A 19728-nucleotide genomic window follows, 5' to 3' on the forward strand; every position below is an offset into this window, starting at 1 on the left:
AGGAGTCCACTACACGCAACAAGCGGCTACACGGGTAGCAGGGGTTGTGTGGCGTGGGCTGGGCGGTTTTTTAGGTTAGATGGCCTTGGGCAAGTACAGAAAGGGCAACAGCCTCAACGGGTGCAGGGCACAGTCAGGACATGCGGGGACCAAGCAGCAATCGATATTGTAATTGTAAACTGTCGAAGCTGCGTTGGTAAAGTACCGGAACTTCAAGCGCTGATAGAAAGCACCGAAGCCGAAATCGTTATAGGTACAGAAAGCTGGTTGAAGCCAGAGAGAAATTCTGCCGAAATTTTTACAAAGGTACAGACGGTGTTTAGAAAGGATAGATTGCATGCAACCGGTGGTGGAGTGTTCGTCGCTGTTAGTAGTAGTTTATCCTGTAGTGAAATAGAAGTGGATAGTTCCTGTGAATTATTATGGGTGGAGGTTACACTCAACAACCGAGCTAGGTTAATAATTGGCTCCTTTTACCGACCTCCCGACTCACCAGCATTAGTGGCAGAACAACTGAGAGAAAATTTGGAATACATTTCACATAAATTTTCTCAGCATGTTATAGTCATAGGTGGAGATTTCAGTTTACCAGATATAGACTGGGACACTCAGATGTTTAGGACGGGTGGTAGGGACAGAGCATCGAATGACATTATACTGAGTGCACTATCCGAAAATTACCTCGAGCAATTAAACAGAGAACCGACTTGTGGAGATAACATCTGGGACCTACTGATAACAAACAGACCCGAACTTTTCCACTCTGTATGTACAGAACAGGGAATCAGTGATCATAAGGCCGTTGCAGCATCCTTGAATATGGAAGTTAGTAGGAATATAAAGAAAGGGAGGAAGGTTTATCAGTTTAGCAAGAGTAATAGAAGGCAGATTTCAGACTACCTAACAGATCAGAACGAAAATTTCTGTTTCGACACTGACAATGTTGAGTGTTTATGGAAAAAGTTCAAGGCAATCGTAAAATGCGTTTTAGACAGGTACGTGCCGAGTAAAACTGTTAGGGACGGGAAAAACCCACCGTGGTACAACAACAAAGTTAGGAAACTACTGCGAAAGCAAAGGGAGCTTCACTCTAAGTTTAAACGCAGCCAAAACCTCTCAGACAAACAGAAGCTAAACGATGTCAAAGTTAGTGTAAGGAGGGCTATGCGTGAAGCATTCAGTGAATTCGAAAGTAAAATTCTATGTACCGACTTGACAGAAAATCCTAGGAAGTTCTGGTCTTGCGTTAAATCAGTAAGTGGCTTGAAACAGCATATCCAGGCACTCCGGGATGATGATGGCATTGAAACAGAGGATGACACGCGTAAAGCTGAAATACTAAACACCTTTTTCCAAAGCTGTTTCACAGAGGAAGACCGCACTGCAGTTCCTTCTCTAAATCCTCGCACAAACGAAAAAATGGCTGACATCCAAATAAGTGTCCAAGGAATAGAAAAGCAACTGGAATCACTCAATAGAGGAAAGTCCACTGGACCTGACGGGATACCAATTCGATTCTACACAGAGTACGCGAAAGAACTTGCCCCCCTTCTAACAGCCGTGTACCGCAAGTCTGTAGAGGAACGGAAGGCTCCAAATGATTGGAAAAGAGCGCAGGTAGTCCCAGTCTTCAAGAAGGGTCGTCGAGCAGATGCGCAAAACTATAGACCTATATCTCTGACGTCGATCTGTTGTAGAATTTTAGAACATGTTTTTTGCTCGAGTATCATGTCGTTTTTGGAAACCCAGAATCTACTATGTAGGAATCAACATGGATTCCGGAAACAGCGATCGTGTGAGACCCAACTCACTTTATTTGTTCATGAGACCCAGAAAATGTTAGATACAGGCTCCCAGGTAGATGCTATTTTTCTTGACTTCTGGAAGGCGTTCGATACAGTTCCGCACTGTTGCCTGATAAACAAAGTAAGAGCCTACGGAATATCGGACCAGCTGTGTGGCTGGATTGAAGGGTTTTTAGCAAACAGAACACAGCATGTTGTTATCAATGGAGAGACGTCTACAGACGTTAAAGTAACCTCTGGCATGCCACAGGGGTGTGTTATGGGACCATTGCTTTTCACAATATATATAAATGACCTAGTAGATAGTGTCGGAAGTTCCATGCGGCTTTTCGCGGGTGATGCTGTAGTATACAGAGAAGTTGCAGCATTAGAAAATTGTAGCGAAATGCAGGAAGATCTGCAGCGGATAGGCACTTGGTGCAGGGAGTGGCAACTGACACTTAACATAGACAAATGTAATGTATTGCGAATACATAGAAAGAAGGATCCTTTATTGTATGATTATATGATAGCGGAACAAAGACTGGTAGCAGTTACTTCTCTAAAATATCTGGGAGTATGCGTGCGGAACGATTTGAAGTGGAATGATCATATAAAATTAATTGTTGGTAAGGCGGGTACCAGGTTGAGATTCATTGGGAGAGTCCTTAGAAAATGTAGTCCATCAACAAAGGAGGTGGTTTACAAAACACTCGTTCGACCTATACTTGAGTATTGCTCATCAGTGTGGGATCCGTACCAGATCGGGTTGACGGAGGAGATAGAGAAGATCCAAAGAAGAGCAGCGCGTTTCGTCACAGGGTTATTTGGTAACGGTGATAGCGTTACGGAGATGTTTAACGAACTCAAGTGGCAGACTCTGCAAGAGAGGCGCTCTGCATCACGGTGTAGCTTGCTCGCCAGGTTTCGAGAGGGTGCGTTTCTGGATGAGGTATCGAATATATTGCTTCCCTCTACTTCTACCTCCCGAGGAGATCACGAACGTAAAATTAGAGAGATTAGAGTGCGCACGGAGGCTTTCAGACAGTCGTTCTTCCCGCGAACCATACGCGACTGGAACGGGAAAGGGAGGTAATGACAGTGGCACGTAAAGTGCCCTCCGCCACACACCGTTGGGTGGCTTGCGGAGTATAAATGTAGATGTAGATGTAGAAGTGGTTCCTGTGTAAGAAAGAAAGGCAGTACACTTCGGTTTTGACTCAGTATTATCGTCAGTCACTCGATGCACAGTTGGTCGATAGTGCGTTCAGTATGCCTTTCACTGTAAGTATTGTGATGAAATGTAGCTTCGAGGGGGGCCAGCTCAGCTGGCAAAGTCTCAGTGTCGGAAATGACGTGCCCTGTGTATCAAGGTATGAAGTACCCCTTCACGATGAACCGGATGGTGACAACTATCAGCCTGTAAATACGAGTCAGTGTGAGTACGTTTCAGGTAAATTGCATGTCCCAATGACCCATCAACCTTCCTCCAAACCAAAACATCAAAAAAGGGAAGGCAACCATCCTATCCCACGTCCATCGTAACTCAAACTGAGTTCAGATGTTCCAAAAAGGCATTCAAATTCTCTGTACAATGAGGCCGAACAACAAAAGTATCAGCAACATATCTGAAGAAACAGGCAGGTTTCAAAGGCGCCGACTCCAGTGCACGCTTCTTGAAGTCTTCCATAAACAAATTTGCAATCACAGGAGACAATGGGCTACCAATCGCAGCTCCATCTGTCTGCTCGTAATACTGGTCATTGAATTAAAAGTGAGTGGATGTCAACACACGTCGCAAGAGATTAGTTATTAGTTAATTCAACAGTAAACTAACCTCAATTAACCACATTGAATCAGACAGAGGAACATGAGTGAAGAGAGAGACAACATCAAAACTTACTAAAATATCAAGAGTCATTCAACCACATTCCCTCCAAACGACATAAGAAGTCAGCTGAGTTCCTGATATGATGTTCACACCGACCAATTTGGGAATTTAACAGAGAAGCAAGATGCTAGGCTACATGATATGTTGGAGCACCAATATTGCTCAATATAGGATGGAAAGGAACCCATTCCATGTGTACCTTCGGAAGGCCGTATAACATAGGAGGAACAGTACTATAGGTGTTAAGACTCTTGATAGTGTCCTGCGACAAACCATTTTTCTTTGGGAAGCTGTTGGTGATTCTCTCAACACTTTTCGCGGGGTCAGAATCAAACCTGCAATATGCTGAGTCAGATAACAAACATTGCATCTTTTGTACATAATCCTGTTTGTTTAAAACAATGGTGACATTGTCATTGTCTGCAGGTAAAATAACAATGTCAGTATCAACTTTGAGGACCATTGTAGTGAGCATAAACAGCATACACAATTACAGCAGCAAGTAGATCTGCTATTGTCAAACATGGTTTGGACACTGGTCACCCTATGTTATTTAACAATACCAAGATGTTGGCATGCAGGCCCAAGTATTTCGACAGTGTTATTAAGGAAGCTGTTGTGATTAAATTAGCGAGCAATCTTGTAAACAGGGATGAAGGTTTTTGTTTAAACTCTGCTTGGAATCCTGCTCTCTCCTTTGTCAAAAAAAAAAAAAAAAAAGAAAGAGGGACAGAGTCAATGTTATCTCACCTGCTAGTTTGTAGTCTTTCACTATTGATATCTCTGACGTTAGTCATATTTGGTGGCAGTAGTGTTCAGTGCATGTGTGTTATCTTTCCTGAATTACTCTAAGAACTGAGGTTGTAAATTTGCTTGTACATCTCCTGTCCAATGCAGTTTGTGCCTTAAAACGTGGGGTTGTACTCCCGCCAAAATATCAGTGGTCACTGTAAATATTACCTGTCTGAATTCCTGTAAGTTGCTTGAAAACTGAATATGCCAGGAGAAACTTGGGTCTTATGTTGCGGGTAGTTTTCAGCATATTTAGTAAGGTTTCACAGGATAGTATGCATTTGGTTGAGTTACATTTATCAACATTTCTGTGGTAGATTAATATTAAAACAGGCAAATGAATCTGTTGCATATAAGGCCATCATCCAGCCATGCTTCAATGAACTATTTTTCTGTCTTTGGTTGGTTGGTTGTTTGGGGAAGGAGACCAGACAGCGAGGTCATCGGTCTCATCAGATTAGGGAAGGACGGGGAAGGAAGTCGTCCGTGCCCTTTGAAAGGAACCATCCTGGCATTTGCCTGGAGCGATTTAGGGAAATCACGGAAAACCTAAATCAGGATGGCCGGGCGTGGGATTGAACCGTCGTCCTCCCGAATGCGAGTCCAGTGTCTAACCACTGCAGCACCTCGCTCGGTTTTCTGTCTTTGTAAGTTTGATTTTAAATAAGCGTTGAAAGAAAGATTGTAGTTCTGAACAAAGCGCGCACACACACACACACACACACACACACACACACACACACACACACACATTGTTAGGTACATCATATTAATCCTGATGTAATGTGAATGCACCTGACTTCATGGGTGTGTCTTTGAAACACGCAGACACAAACAAGGGCATCGGTAAATATTACTGACACTGTAAAATATCTCCATTCAATGGTATAATTCATAATTAATGTCTTACAAATAGTAACAGTAATTTACTAAAATTATTTATCGATTATTTCTGTTGATTACAAACACATTGTCACGTGAGAGTTGAAGAATGCAAGACTGATACAAACTAATAAAAAAAGTATTATCAAGTGTGCAGAACTCTCTCAATATTTTAACATTAAGTCACTAAAGTCAATGTCATAGGTCAGATAACTTGGCATGACTTCAGAGAAATTGGCCAACTTAGCAGTTACATTTTTGTGTTGTTCTGTTAAGTATTAAGGTGGATTGGTACCCCGGTAATGAATAAGGGTCAAAATATAAGGTTACTTTAAATTTTAAATTATGTCACAAGTCCTTGACCTTGCTCCTGTTAGAATTATATATATCAAGGCCATCATTTTAGACTGTTTTAGGGGTGGTGCGTCTGCAATTGCCATAAATCTGCCCTCTCCCTTACACATAGTCTGTGCTGGTGTCACCGTAGACTTAATTCTGGCAGTCACAATGCACAGGCAGCTGGTGTTTGGTCAAAACACTTCATTGTACTGTATACTTAATTGGCGTTCTGTTCATTGCAATTTGCTTACAACTATGTTTCCTTTCATCCCTCACAGAAGTAGCTCTAACTGTCTGTATTAAAAGTTTTTATGTGGGTAGTTTACTTCATATGTGGGTCCTGCTGCAGTTGTCTCACAGTTGTACATGTGGATGCCATTTGATATTTGTTGGAGGTATACAACTGTACTTTCCCTGAACTGGCATGTATTAGACAGTTCATTCTCACTCCTAAATTTGTTTATAGTAATGACCTTCTACTATTATCAATAACAGGTAAGAGCACTGACTGACTATGCAGCATGCAAAACTCAAATACAATAAATTTAGAATCCTTCATGATGTCTTCAGCTTTACTAGATTGGCATAATGAGTTGCCTACAAGCTCTTCTTGCAGGCTGGCTTTCATCATCTTTTGTCAAAAAAAATTTGTAATTGTTGTTTAAATATTTCAATTTCATTTCTGTTTTGTTCCTTTGCAGCTCGTTTGCCATTTCAAGTCTTGAGTCCTGTTGTGAAACCTGCAACTGATCAAAGTACAAAGAAAAAACGTAAATTGAGTGAAGAAGGTGATATTAAAGTAGCCAAAATTGTAAAGTGTGATAAATCAGATGTCCCACTTGAAGCAAAAGAAAATGTGCGTGGTTCTGTTAAATCGGAAAAGAATGAAAATAACTGTAAAATAGCAAAGTCACTAAAAGAAAATGAACATTCTACAATAAAAGAAGATGAAAAGAACTGTCTTGGCAAAAAATATGACGGGCATGAAAATTCTGTTGACCACTTAACAACTAAAAATGTAAAAAACGCTGCTGATAATACAGAACCTGCTCAGACTGAAAACTCTGTAACTCAAGACTGTGACGCAAAGACGTCTGATAAGAAGGTGGTAATAGACATCTGTGAGGAAGATAATGATGACACTTCTGCTAGCAAACCTGTTGACTCAGTGAAGCTCAAAGATAGCACAAAAGCACTCACGAGTACAACTGTTTCTGCTCAACAAAGTGATTGTAGGGAACAAAAAGTTGATAAGGCAGAACCTGACACTTTTATTCATGATGGCACCGAAGAAAAGACTGACAAGGAACTGGGAAGTTCAGAAAAACCTGAAAATAGGGAAAGTACAGAAAAACTGGAAAACGAGGAAAGTTTAGAAAAACATGAAAATGGGGAAAGCCCAGATAAATCTGAGAAGGAAGAAAGTTCAGAAAAATCTGAAATTGGCAATTTAAGTGTACAGAATGAAGATGTGACGCCACTGAAACAACAGAAGGATGACAGTGACTCAGGAAGCATCAAGGGAAGCACCGAGAAAAAAACGAGAGAGAGAAAATCTGGCAAAAGTCTGTTAACACCCAAGAATGATAAGGCAGCTACATCACCTGAAGTAACACCAAAAGCACAGAAACTCACCCCAAAACAGCTACAGAAGCAAATGGAATCTGCAAAGAAAAAAGAAGAAAAAGAGCGGCAACGTTTGGTAATTACTTTATATAGAAATGTTGTTTATTTATTTGTGTCAGTTTTTGTGATGTGCATTACAAAAAAATAATAATATTTTCCAGGAAAGGGAAAGAAAGAAGGCTGAAGAAAAAGAAGAGAAACACAGACAGAAAATAGAAAAAGAAGAACAAAAACGAAAGGAAAAAGAGGAGAAAGAAGAACAAAGAAAAAAGGAGAAAGAAGAGAAAGAGAAAAAAAGGCTGGCAGAACTGGAGTAAGTTACTTATTCTTTTCTATCTCTAAAAATAAATTTAAAGAGGGGTAATATTTGTTACACAAAGTATTTTTGCTGATGTCTGGCTGCTACTATCCTCTCGTCTGGCACCTGTGCTGCATAGTTAAAGTAGTTGGTTGCGTGTTCCACTGTATGATGATGATGATGATGATGATGATGATGATGTAAAGTGAGTCAGTTTTCAGGCTGTCTTGGATTTTCGTCTTTGGAAATACGCAAGTAAACAGAAGTTTAAAGAACAGCAGGAAAATCACCTGTGCCTCTGCAAGATTGTATTGTAGTAAATGATGAACACCATCCTTAGATTGTCACTAGTCAATAACAGTTGTCCCAGAAAAGGCTTTATAATTTGGAAAAATGTTCCACTTGACACATTTCAAAGAAACAGTTCACTTATTTTCTAACTGTGCTTTTCTTTGACTAGGGAAGTTTCATTTTAGATGTGATAGCATTATGTCAATGTAATGCTGTGGATTTGTTCAACAGTTGAACAGTGGTCAAACACGAGTGTCAAACGATTCTTTCTTCCTCTGTCAATACAACAGTAACGTCAGTTCTAAGTACCTTACCAGTTGAGTCATGTGTCTTGTCAATTCTCATGGATATATCTACAGTGTGACATCTTTCATGAATTCTTTTCTTGATTTCTTTTAAACAGAAAAGATAAAATTCCAGTTTTAAGTCATCAAATGCTTACAGTTCTGTGTACAGGAACACATTTGGCTGGGACTCTTTAACTTAGTGAAAGGTATATTCAGCTACAATTAAAGTTCTTCACATGTCCATAAAAGATATCTTTTCTGAATTACCATTTGATATGCTAGCAAATGCTTGTATAATATTCTGTTTGATGCTTTTGCCCTTCTAGGTGATGGTCACTTCATAGTGCACAGTTTGTTGGCACTGCTCTGGTATCATGAATAGTTGCAGGAAATAAATGTCTAAGCTGTTCAGTGTGATCCTTTGGACACAATGTCACTGTAATTGATTTCCTCAAATTTATTTTGGCACATCATATAAGACCACAAAATTTGTAGATGGATGTTTTCCATCCAAAACTGCATGCCATACCATTTGCTCTAGTACACCACCAACTCCATTAACGATGCCTTTTCCGTGAGCTTACTATATGATGTATTAAGCTAATATTATATGGAACATTATCACTTTAACCACACTAAGTTTATTCATAATTCAAGAAATACTTTTAAAAAAGACCTAACCTAATACAAATCAGACATTACTTAACATACAAAAATTTTGAATTTCTCACTTTTGGCAATGATCATGAGATGTTGATTAAAAGAAGTGACTAATTAACCTCTTTCTGAGTGTCATCAAACTAGTTTTTTAAGCTGTGACAGAATAGGACCAGTTCTAGAAATATTATTTACAGTTTAAATTATCGAGTTGCTGCTTATTTGGATATTATGTGGTTTTCCCTTGTATTTCTTACACATGAAACATATTTGCATTGAAAATATTTGTATTTTTTAAGTGATGGAACCTTATTTGTTTTATTGTTTTGTAATGGAACAACAAAATATACATTTCTATTGCATTTCATTGCATTACAGCACAGGCAAATTGTACATTTAGTAACAGAAATTTAAAAAATTTGTAAAAACAATAATTAAATTAATTGAAACGAACTGCAGATAAGTTGCCTTCTAAAACTGTCATTCAAGAGCTTGCTTACTTATTAGCAACACCCTAGTTTTGAACTGACAATTACAAATAAATTATAGTCTTCCCATGTTGTGTATTTTATACAAAATACCATCAGATTGGGTGACTTTGATCAATTTTGTACTTTACACTTACATGTTTCTAAAACCGATAACATTAATATATAGGTGTTTCTTTCAGGGGGTGGGTATTGAACTGCAGTAATAAACATTTTGGTTTTTTATTTTGACATAACTGCCATCAATGAGTGTGACTGAATTAAATTTAAAATGTGTATTTGACACCAAAAACACTCATCACTAAAACAATGAATTTTTAAAAATATTACACAGCTAGTTTCAGCACACTGAGGTGTCATTTTCAAATGTAATCACAGACCTGTAAAATTCCATTAATGATTGCAACCACAATTCTATCAAACGTTGCAAAAAGTACACTAAAGTCACTAAATGGAAGCAAAGGCAGCAGAAATGGGTCACAAGATGTCATGACAGTTATTGGTTGATCAGTCATTTCATACCTTCAATGCGGTGTAGGTTAAAACTTTATCAGGATGAAAGATATTATATACTCTTAAAATTTGTGCCGATGCAATTTTCAACTACACTGCAGTAAAGTGTGAAGTGATTGATCAATCAAAAATTGTCATGACGTCTTGTGACCCGTTTCTGCTGCCTTTGCTTCATTTTACTGGTTTTAGTGTATTTTTTGCAATATTTGAAAAAGAGTGGTTGCAATTATTAATGCAGTTTTCCAGCTTGGTGATTGTATTTGAGTGAGTCAAAACAATAGTTATTTAACCTTTTAAAAATTTCATTGTTTTAGTGACTGTGGCTTGACGACTGTTCATGGTGTCAAATAAACATTTTAAACTTTTTGGTATTTATTACATTTTTCTCTAACAGATTGTGAAATTAATTTTTAAAAAACTGCATTGGTGTACCCCACATGAAGTGAATAATAATTAAAGTTTAATACTAATTTCAGAGTAACATAGAAAGTTTCAGTACAGAAGTCTGTGATCACAAATTTGCTTTATGAAATTCCGAAGAAATGCACTCTCTTGGTCTGTAGCACTAAAAACTGCCTTGACTACCATGTGTTTTACCATGATGACCATGAATACTGTTTGTTAGGTATCCTTTGGGAACTTTATACTCTCAACTAATTTTGTCAATCCTTATTTATCCATTTAAAATTTCTGAGACACATGGTTCTAAAACATCCAAGCTATATTTCTTCGATTCACCAAATTTATGTTTGTACATACACTGCATTTTCACACTGATTACTCTTACTATCTAAGCTGTGTGACGCACTAATGAAATTGTGCCAACACATCAAATTCATAAGGTATCATACAGCCACTTCCAACAACTGCTTCCTCACTCCACCACTAGACTGTTATGAGTCAGTTGTTGCCACATCCACTCTGTCACATTTTTGCTATTTTCATTAGATCACATACTTTCCCCATTCATGAACCTTTGTAAATAAAAGAACTGCTCAAGAGAGACTGTTAACTCCACCCTGATTCCACCAAGAATTTGCAATGTTTTATTTATATGTCTGTGAATAGGTAAGTGAAGTAGATTATCTTTCATTGTTACTCTGGTTGTCGTGAATGGTTAATGCTTAAAATATGAGACGTAAGTATGTGAGTTCTTTTATGCCAGTAACACAAATGGAAGTTTTAACTCATTAAAAACATTTCAAAGAATCAATCCTTCTGACAATGATTATTATTTAGATAGGAGTTCAGAATACTGCACACCATACCACTGTCATAAATTAAGGAATTCTGAACAGTAAATATAATAACTACAATAAAAGAATTTTCATCACCAATGTGTAGTTATTTAACATAAAATATTTCTTGAACTTTGTGGTCAACTTCACTCCAGCAGTCAATTTCAATCTATTTGGCGGTAGGTAACTTTGAAATTTACTGCTACAGATTTGCCTACAGTTACCAAGGATTAAATAATTTTTAAAAATTTGAAAACTGTATGCAGTGACAGATGCCTCAAAAATGGTATACATAACACAAAACTGCCAAAAGACATTACACCTGCCATCAGTCAGAAATTAATTGGCTTGCTTAAATTTGATGCACTGTGAAACCCGGTCAGTCAGTAAAAAATACTTTTCAGGTTAATAATTTATATAAAAAGGAAAGTATGCAATAAAAATGCTTTACCATCAAATTATTTTGTTTTGTATGAAATTGATATAAACATTTAGTTTTATGTGCTAATAAATTTTGTCAAAACACGCATGCTCATGGTAAATACCAACTCTTTTTGTTGGAATAAAATATGTAAATACATGCATCCTTTGCCCTTTTGAGTGTTTACACTGGCGAATAGAAATTATTTTAATGTAGCATTATGTCTGTTTTTTATACCTTTGCCATGTAAGTTTTTTAAATAAAAAATTCATCTGTAGGACAGAATTTCAAGGAAAAGCACTTTCCATTTCCCTAAAATGTTGCTTTTTTTATCTGTAAGACAGATTAAATCATTGGTAAAGTAATTGAAAATTATTGTCGAGAGGGTTTTTTATTTCCTCCCCCAGTAATTCTATCAAAAGAAAAAGTCGCCAGCAAAAGCTACAAAATTGCAGAGAAAGAATGTCTGCTTTTACTTTTGTTTCAGAAGGTGAAATTCCAGTACTGCAGATGCGTGTTTAAAAGTGAAAATACTAAGTCTGGGTATAGGAACTATTACTCCTTTCACAGAGAGGAAAGAAGGATAGGTTTTAAAAGGTTAGAAAGGAGTGGCAGGTCTCTCAGATCCCCGGCACAGCTGTTTTGAGGATGAGGGCAATTGTAATTGTTATGGATATTGTTAATTCCTTTTCAGTGTCTACACAGAATTTGTGTGAAGTATAAATCTGTAGTTTAAATGCCTTATTCTTTAGCTTGTTCACTGTCACTGTCTGATAAAAGACCTGTTCTGAAAGGTGTTCTTTTTATCGTCATCAGGTGACCAGAACCTGACACAAAATTAAGGGACAGAGTAGTAAGTTCCAAGTTATTAGGTGTTTGTATTGATGAAAACTTGACGTGGAAAAAATTGTATAGTAGACTTGTTAAATCGCTGAAGTTCAGCTACTTCTGATGTAGAAACAATTGCCAACTTTGTGGATATACAGAGTGGTCAGAAACAGTCTGGAAATCTTTAAAGGTGTTGCTGGTTAGATTGTGCTGAGAAATAATGTAAGAAAAAATTCAATACATTGCACTCTTCCAGAGTTAATAAGTTAGCCAGTCGGTGGTTGTGTGTTTGCAAATTCAAGTCTCCCAATGTATACAATTAGCCTAGCCAGTTGTTCTCATAGCATAATGATTGTGCACAAGACTGCTGAGACTTTGGCTTGGGTTTGATCCTCACTGCTGTCCCATATCCAGTCATGTTGCTCTCTTGTTTGGTTTTAGGAAACCAAAGAATACGTCTGGTGACATCACGTCTGGTGGGCCACTTGAATTTGTGTGTCAATGGCATGCTTGGCTAACTTTAATGCTAATTGACTCTGAAATGGTGCAACATATCATTTTTTATTTTTTAGCACAGCCTACCTAACAGCACTGTTACGAGCTTTTCAGACTGTTTCTGATCCTCCTGTAGAATTCAGTAAGTTAATTTAGTTTGCATATTTTCTTTCACTGATGTCATATAGGGTAATATTCGAGGGGCAACTCCTCACTAACACAAAAAGTATTCTTTGCACAAAACAAAATAATTAGGATTATGTTTGGAGCACCTGCCTACACTTTAATGAATCTAATTTTGACACAGAAAGGGGTAAAATATGCAGCTATAAAACTGTTTGATAATCTTCCTATGAAAATGAGATGTCTGACAGACAGCAGAAGTGTTTTCAAAAGTAAATTAACCCTCGAGTAAGTGTGTGCCCTTTTTCATAACACGAGCGGGTGCACACCGCATTTCGTACACATGTATAGAATAGCTGTCTTTATGTTATCAGGCTAAACACATATGATCAAAATCACAGTTCAATCTTAATTTATTTAAACAATGAGAAAATAAACTTACTTAATTTATGAGTTAAACCACTGTTTTATTAAACAATAATGAAATAAATTTTCACTCTTAACACTCTGTTGCTACGGACATATGTTACAGAGACAGTAATGACATACTCAAAGCATTAAGCAGTGCAGTTGCATCTGTTCCCAGCCAGACCCTTATTCAATCACTAATTATCTCATAGACAACTATATCCATATGTGTTGTATATTTGTTCCATTGACATGTTCCACACCATAATGTTCATCATAAATATAATCTGTGGAACAAGTAACTAACCAGCCAAACAGACTAACTTTTGGATGTGTCTCCATAATATGCTGGAAGTATCATTAATTGCCCATATATCGATGCATACGTTGATTGTTTTGCAATTTTCATGTTGTGTGTGTGCGATTTATCCATGATTTAGAAATTTTGATTTATGACACTTTATTTCTATAGGGCAAAACTGGAAGAAAAAAAACTCAAGGAAGAAGAGAAACGCAAAAAAGAGGAGCAGCGTTTGTTAGAGAAGAAAAAGAAAGATGAAAAGAAACAGGCAGAAGAAGATGCAAAAAGAAAAGAGTCAGCTGCTTTCACTAGTTATTTTCTATCAAGGAAATCAGATTCCAAACCTGTGGAAGAAATAAAAGACAGGCCATCAGAAACATTTATGCCATTTGAAGTAAGACAACACTTTGTGTTGATTATAATGAAAAGTAAAATACCATATTTGCCCGATTATAGGATGACCCACCCTCCTTTTTTTAAGTGGTTCCTGGAGAAAAATTTATTTCTTAACATAATCTGACTAATCAAAATTACAAACTTTTTCTGTCTAAACGGTTGACATATGTCTGTTCTGATTACTGATTAGCTCCATTGTAATAATACAAGGAGAAATAAAATAAAGAAAAAGAAACTGAAACTTCCTGGCAAATTAAAACTGTGTGCTGGACCAAGACTCATACTCAGAACCTTTGCCTTTTGCGGGCAAGTGCTCTACCATCTGAGCTACCCAAGCACGACTCACGCCCCATCCTCACAATTTTACTTCCGCCACTACCTCGTCTCTTACCTTCCAAACTTCACAGAAGTTCTCCTGTGAACCTTTCAGAACTAGCACTCCTGAAAGAAAGGATAGTGTGGAGACATGGCTTAGCCACGGCCTGGGGGATGTTTCCAGAATGAAATTTTCGCTCTGCAGCAGAGTGTGCGCTGATGTGAAACTTCCGGGAAGATTAAAACTGTGTGCCGGACCGAGACTCGAACTCGGGACCTTTGCCTTTCATGGGCAAGTGCTCTACCATCTGAGAAACTGTTGACATTAATTCTTAACGCTATTGTCTCTGATATCACTACTTTTCATCACTGTTATCACCTTAACAGAACAGCTCCGAAACTTATGTCTTCATTGTCTCAAATATTTGGCTGTTTCTTCTGAATATGTTGCTGAGGTTGTGATTTTGGTGGGACCAGAGAATAAAGCTGTTCAGCTGTTCTCTCTCTCTCTCTCTCTCTCTCTCTCTCTCTCTCTCCGTGAATTTCACTTCTGTACTGATGTGAGAATGCTACAATGTCTCTCGCTTTCAAACATGTCATCTGCCAATCGCTCTCTCGCCAGCTGTGTAGAAGCAGTAGCTGATACAGCCCTAATTCTTCCCGTCATATCTCATCGTGAGCATCGACAACATTGCTGCACAAAACACTGGCCCCAATCTAGACTTATAGCATATATTTGTCCAATTTTAGTCGAATTGATTCAGACTAACTGCAGTTTGAACGTTGTATATATTCATAAAAAGTCAAAGTACACAGTGTACATTCCCATGATTGGCAACACAACGTAATTTTTGCTTCCTTGCAGCCAAGTTTGTTTCACTATGCCCCATCCAATGTTCTGTTGTGCTGTTCTCGAGTAGCAGTGAAACGCGTACAGGAGTATCTTCCACAGTGCAGGTTATGTGTAACAGCTACTAACACATAACTAAAAGATCACAATCATGATTATGTCCAATTCTTGAAGCTGCATAGTAGTTACATCCGTTGACACTATCTCCAAAATGGGTCTTTCTGCTATAATTTATTCTTGCAAGAACAATTACAGTTATTCTGGATCAGTTTTCTTTCTCATTTCATCCGAATATCATTGGCTTGCTCCAAAGTTGATTAAAAGCAGCATTCTAATATGTTAACAGCAACTGAATTTCTCATTTGGACCTCCCTGCGGGTCGGGGGGGGGGGGGGGGGGGTTAGAATAGGCTTGAGGTATTCCTGCCTGTCATAAGAGGCGACTAAAAGGAGTCTCACACATTTCGGCCTATATGTGATGGTCCACTGTAATGTTTGACCTTCATATTTCAATATTTTCCCGAAGAGTGAGCCAATTGGCGGAGGGCGCCGTACATGGTGCATAGTGTCCATCATGCGTTGAGACCTCTTGCATCCTTCACCAATGTGGCTCTGCACTTCCAATTATTCTCCAGCTGCTGGGTTAGGTCACCCTCCTGGTTGCGTTTTCCTCCATCCTCTGTGCAGTATCACTTTCTGCACTGTCGACAATAATGGATTTCTTAGCTAGTTTGCGCCTGATATCCAGCACGGTAGCTAGTCCTTGTGGTGGGGCCACTGTGCACCCTGTTGGATGTATCCCCCTGACCACACATTGATCGCTCTGCTGATACCTGCGCCGTTAACTCCCCGCGTATGCCAAGGAGTAGATGCCCATCACCCTGGGGCATCGCGACTCCTGTCAGTGGCCATCCGGCTGGGCGGCGCCTGTGGGGAGGCCCCCTGGTTGGAGTGGGTGGCATCAGGGCGGATGAAACGCCTTGAAGTGTTGTACGTCATCTCTTGCTGGTGGTAAAACACTAGCAGTCTCTAAGTGGTCAAGTACTAACTTTAATGCTAAGAAATACAACTCCAAATCATCCCCCCCCCCTCCTCCCCTCGTGGCCACACAATGGGAGGAACGCCAGGCTAAAGATGGCAGCGAAGCTTATTCACCCCTGTACCTAATTTGTACGAGAGTTGATGGGGAATATTTCTTGCCAATGAAACCGCAGTTTTTTGTGGAGCATTTAGAGGGAAAGTTTGGGGAGGTGGAGGGCTTGTCCAAAATGCGGTCAGGGTCTGTCTTGATCAAAACAGCATCCTGTGCCATCACAGACACTACTCATCTGTGACACCCTGGACCATATTTAAGCTCTTACGGGGTGTGGTGGAAACAGAAACTTCCCCCAGCTTATCATATTTCACAGGGACCTTCTGTTGCAATCTGACGATGAGCTGCACGCCAATTTAGAGCAGGAAGGTGTCCATTTTGTTCAGCACGTCCACCAGGATCCGAGGGATAATCAGGTTGCCACCAGTGCCTTTATTTTGGCCTTCGAGGGTGACACATTCCCGGAGGAGGTCAAGATGATCGTCTGCCGCTGTGACGTAAAGCCATATATCCCTCCCCCGATGCGGTGCTTTAAGTGCTGGAAGTTTGGCCATATGTCTTCCCACTGTACTTCCAGCATCAGTGGATTGTGGACGTCCTTCACATCCCAATACTCCCTGTGCCTCCACCTCCCATCTGTGTCACCTGCAGAGAGCACCATTTGCCGTGCTTGCCAGACTGCAGGACTCCCCAGAAAGAAAGAAAAAAAAAATGGAATACAAGACCCTGCACTGACTGACCTCCACTGGTGCTACATCCTGTGCATATGATGTCAACCTATGCCACCGCAACAACAACGATTCTACCATCTTCCATTCCACTGCATACAGTTGGCTCCCAAAACCATCAGACTCAACCTGCCCCTTTGGTGGTGAGGCACTTCCCTGTTGCTCCTGTACAACCTACTTCAGGAGCAACCCCCCCCCCCCCCCCCCCCTCTCTCTCTCTCTCTCCCCCCAACCATCTGGGATGTCAGTCCATACTTCTCAGCCAGAGAAGTGTAAGTCTTCTTCGGCTCCTCTTGCCAGGAAGGGATCCCTTGGATCACTCCCTTCCCAGGTTCCTACCAGTGGCAAAGTTGACACCTGCCAGTGGCTGAAGCAACCACAGGTAGCTGGTCGTTGGGCTTCACGGTCCTCCTCAGTCCCTGAGACTGAATCAGTGAAGCCCTCCCAGCTGGACAAACGTAAGGAGCAGCGAAATAAATCCAAAAAGAAAACCCCTAAGACCAAGGAAGTTGTGGTGGCACCCACACCACCGCTACCTACAAGCTCTGTGACTGAGGATGGGGTGGAGATTTTGGCATCCACTCGCCAGACTCTTAGACACAATGGATATAGACTGCTCAGGCCAAAAATCGGTGGCAGCAGGTGACACTGAGGCGTAAACTGCCTCATCGAATGTTCCATGCCTTCCCAGTCTCACGATGTCATCCTCCAGTGGAATTGAAGCGGTTTTTTCTTGTGCCTGGCTGAGCTACGGCAAGTGTTAAGCTTTACACTTGCTATCGGCATTGCCCTCAAGAAACCTGATTCCCATCAATGCGGACTCCTGCCCTCCTCGGCTGTAAGGGATATTACAGAAACCATAGCGACTATAATAGTGTGTCAGGGGGAGTTTGCGTGTCCTGATCTCGGTATGTAGTGAATCTGCGCCCCTTCAAACCCCTCTTGAAGCTGTAGCTGTCAGGATAAGGACGACACAGGAAATAATTGTCTGCAATGTATATCTTCCTCCAGATGGTGCAGTACTCATAAACGTATTGGTTGCACTGATTGATCAACTCCCTAAACCTGTCCTACTTCTGGGAGCTTTTAACGCGCATAACCCCTTGTGGGGTGGCGCCATGCTTACTGGCCGAGGTAGGGAGGTTGAAAATTTACTGTCACAACTTGACCTCGACCTCTGCCTCTTAAATACAAGTGCCCCCACACATTTCAATGTGGCACATGGCACATATTCGGCCATTGCTCTCTCGGTTTGCAGTCCTGGCCTCCCATCTATCCACTGGAGAGCACATGACGACCTGTTTGGTAGTGACCACTTCCCCATCTTCCTGTCACTCCCACAGCATCATGCCCATGAACACCTACCCAGATTGGCTTTAAACAAGGCAGACTGGGAAGCTTTCACCTCTGCTGTCGCCACAGAAACTTCCCCACATGGTGCCATCAATGTTATCATTGAGCAGGTCACTACAGCTACTGTTTCTGTTGTGGAAAACACAATACCTCGTTCTTTAGGTTGCCCCGGCGAAAGACAGTCCCTTGGTGATCGCCGGAAGTCACTGAGGCAATTAAAGAGCATTGGTAAGCTCTACAGTGACATAAGTGGCACCCTTACCTGGACCCTTTACACAGCCCCTTGCCCGTGTTCACCAGCTTACAAAACGATGGAAACAGGAGTGTTGGGAGAGGTATGTGTCGACCATTGGGTGCCATACATCACCTTCCCAAGTCTGGACGAAGATCAGATGTCTTTTTGGATACCAGACACCCAACGGGTGTCCCTGGCATTAACATCAATGGCATGTTATTTATCGACGCAAACACAATTGCCAAGCACTTTGCTGAGCACTATGTTCGAGCATCTGCGTCAAAGGACTACCCCCCCCCCCCCCCCCCAGCCTTTTGCATCCTCAAATTGCGGATGGAAAGAAAAGTCCTAACGTACACTACAGACCACAATGAACCCTATAACGCCCCATTTACAGAGTGGGAGCTCCTCAGCGCCCTTGCACTTTGCTCTGACACAGCTCCTGGGCTGGATTGGATCCACAGTCAGATAATTAAACATCTCTCATCTGACTACAAGCAATATCTCCTCATCATCTTCAACCGGATCTGGTGCGATGGCATCTTTCCATCGCAGTGGTGGGAGAGCAACATTATTCCAGTGCTCAAACCCGGTCAAAACTTGATTGATGTGGATAGCTACCAGCCCATCAGCCTCACCAACTTTCTTTGTAACCTGCTGGAACGTGTGGTGTGTCGGCAGTTGGGTTGGGTCCTGGAGTCGCGTGGCCTACTGGCTCCATATCAGGGCAGCTTCCACTGGTGTCGCTCTACCACTGATAATCTTGTGTCCCTCAAGTCTGCCATTCGAACTGCATTTTGCAGACTCCAGCATCTAGTTGGTGTCTTTTTTGACTTGAGCAAAGCATACGACACAACCTGGCGACATCATCTCCTCGCCACATTGTACAAGTGAGGTCTCCGGGGCCTGCTCCCGATTTTTATCAAAGACTTCCTGTCGCCCCGTACTTTCCATGTCCAAGTCAGTGCCTCCCATAGTTCTCCCCATATTCAGGAGAATGGCTTTCTGCAGGGCTCCATATTGAGTCTCTCTCTATTTTTAGTGGCTATTAACAGTCTAGCAGCAGCTGTAGGGCTGTCGGTGGTATTACCTTTTCT

General features: G+C 40.6%; 1 protein-coding gene across 1 annotated transcript in view; it reads left to right on the top strand.

The window, feature by feature from the left end:
- The window catches only part of LOC124621899 (chromatin assembly factor 1 subunit A-like), a 105350-nt gene that overhangs the window by 20633 nt on the left and 64989 nt on the right, over positions 1–19728 (top strand). The window contains exons 4-6 of the mRNA XM_047147384.1: positions 6390–7390; positions 7476–7627; positions 13834–14056. Coding sequence (XP_047003340.1) covers positions 6390–7390; positions 7476–7627; positions 13834–14056 — 1376 coding nt within the window. The remainder of the gene's footprint in view (positions 1–6389; positions 7391–7475; positions 7628–13833; positions 14057–19728) is intronic.

The sequence above is a fragment of the Schistocerca americana genome, chromosome 7 (genome assembly GCF_021461395.2).
Source record: "Schistocerca americana isolate TAMUIC-IGC-003095 chromosome 7, iqSchAmer2.1, whole genome shotgun sequence".
NCBI classification, from domain to species: domain Eukaryota; kingdom Metazoa; phylum Arthropoda; class Insecta; order Orthoptera; family Acrididae; genus Schistocerca; species Schistocerca americana.